At 77.0% G+C, this 243-nt stretch overlaps 1 protein-coding gene across 1 annotated transcript in view; it reads right to left on the minus strand.

Annotated features, from left to right (window-relative positions):
• The window catches only part of PQLC3 (PQ loop repeat containing 3), a 9153-nt gene extending 8956 nt beyond the window's left edge, over positions 1 to 197 (minus strand). The window contains exon 1 of the mRNA XM_010566672.1: positions 55 to 197. Coding sequence (XP_010564974.1) covers positions 55 to 197 — 143 coding nt within the window. The remainder of the gene's footprint in view (positions 1 to 54) is intronic.
• Positions 198 to 243: the final 46 nt, after the last annotated feature.

The raw sequence follows: 243 nt of genomic DNA on the forward strand, positions 1-243 counted from the left end.
GTTGTCCCCGTGTGTCCCCCCTCCCGTGTCGTCGTCGTCCCCCCGCCGCCTTACCCGGCCAGCTCCAGCAGCAGGCTGCCCACGCTGACCCCCCGCGCCGACCTGGCGGCCAGCACCGCCGCCAGCTGCGGCAGCTTGATCACGGCGCACACCGCCCAGGTGCTCCAGTGGGCCAAGGCCAGCAGCGCCGGCGCCATCCCGCTGCGCTGCGCGCCCGCGGCAGCCCGGAACGGGGAACCCGCG

This window comes from Haliaeetus leucocephalus, unplaced genomic scaffold, assembly GCF_000737465.1.
Source record: "Haliaeetus leucocephalus isolate CR32 unplaced genomic scaffold, Haliaeetus_leucocephalus-4.0 Scaffold217, whole genome shotgun sequence".
NCBI lineage: Eukaryota > Metazoa > Chordata > Aves > Accipitriformes > Accipitridae > Haliaeetus > Haliaeetus leucocephalus.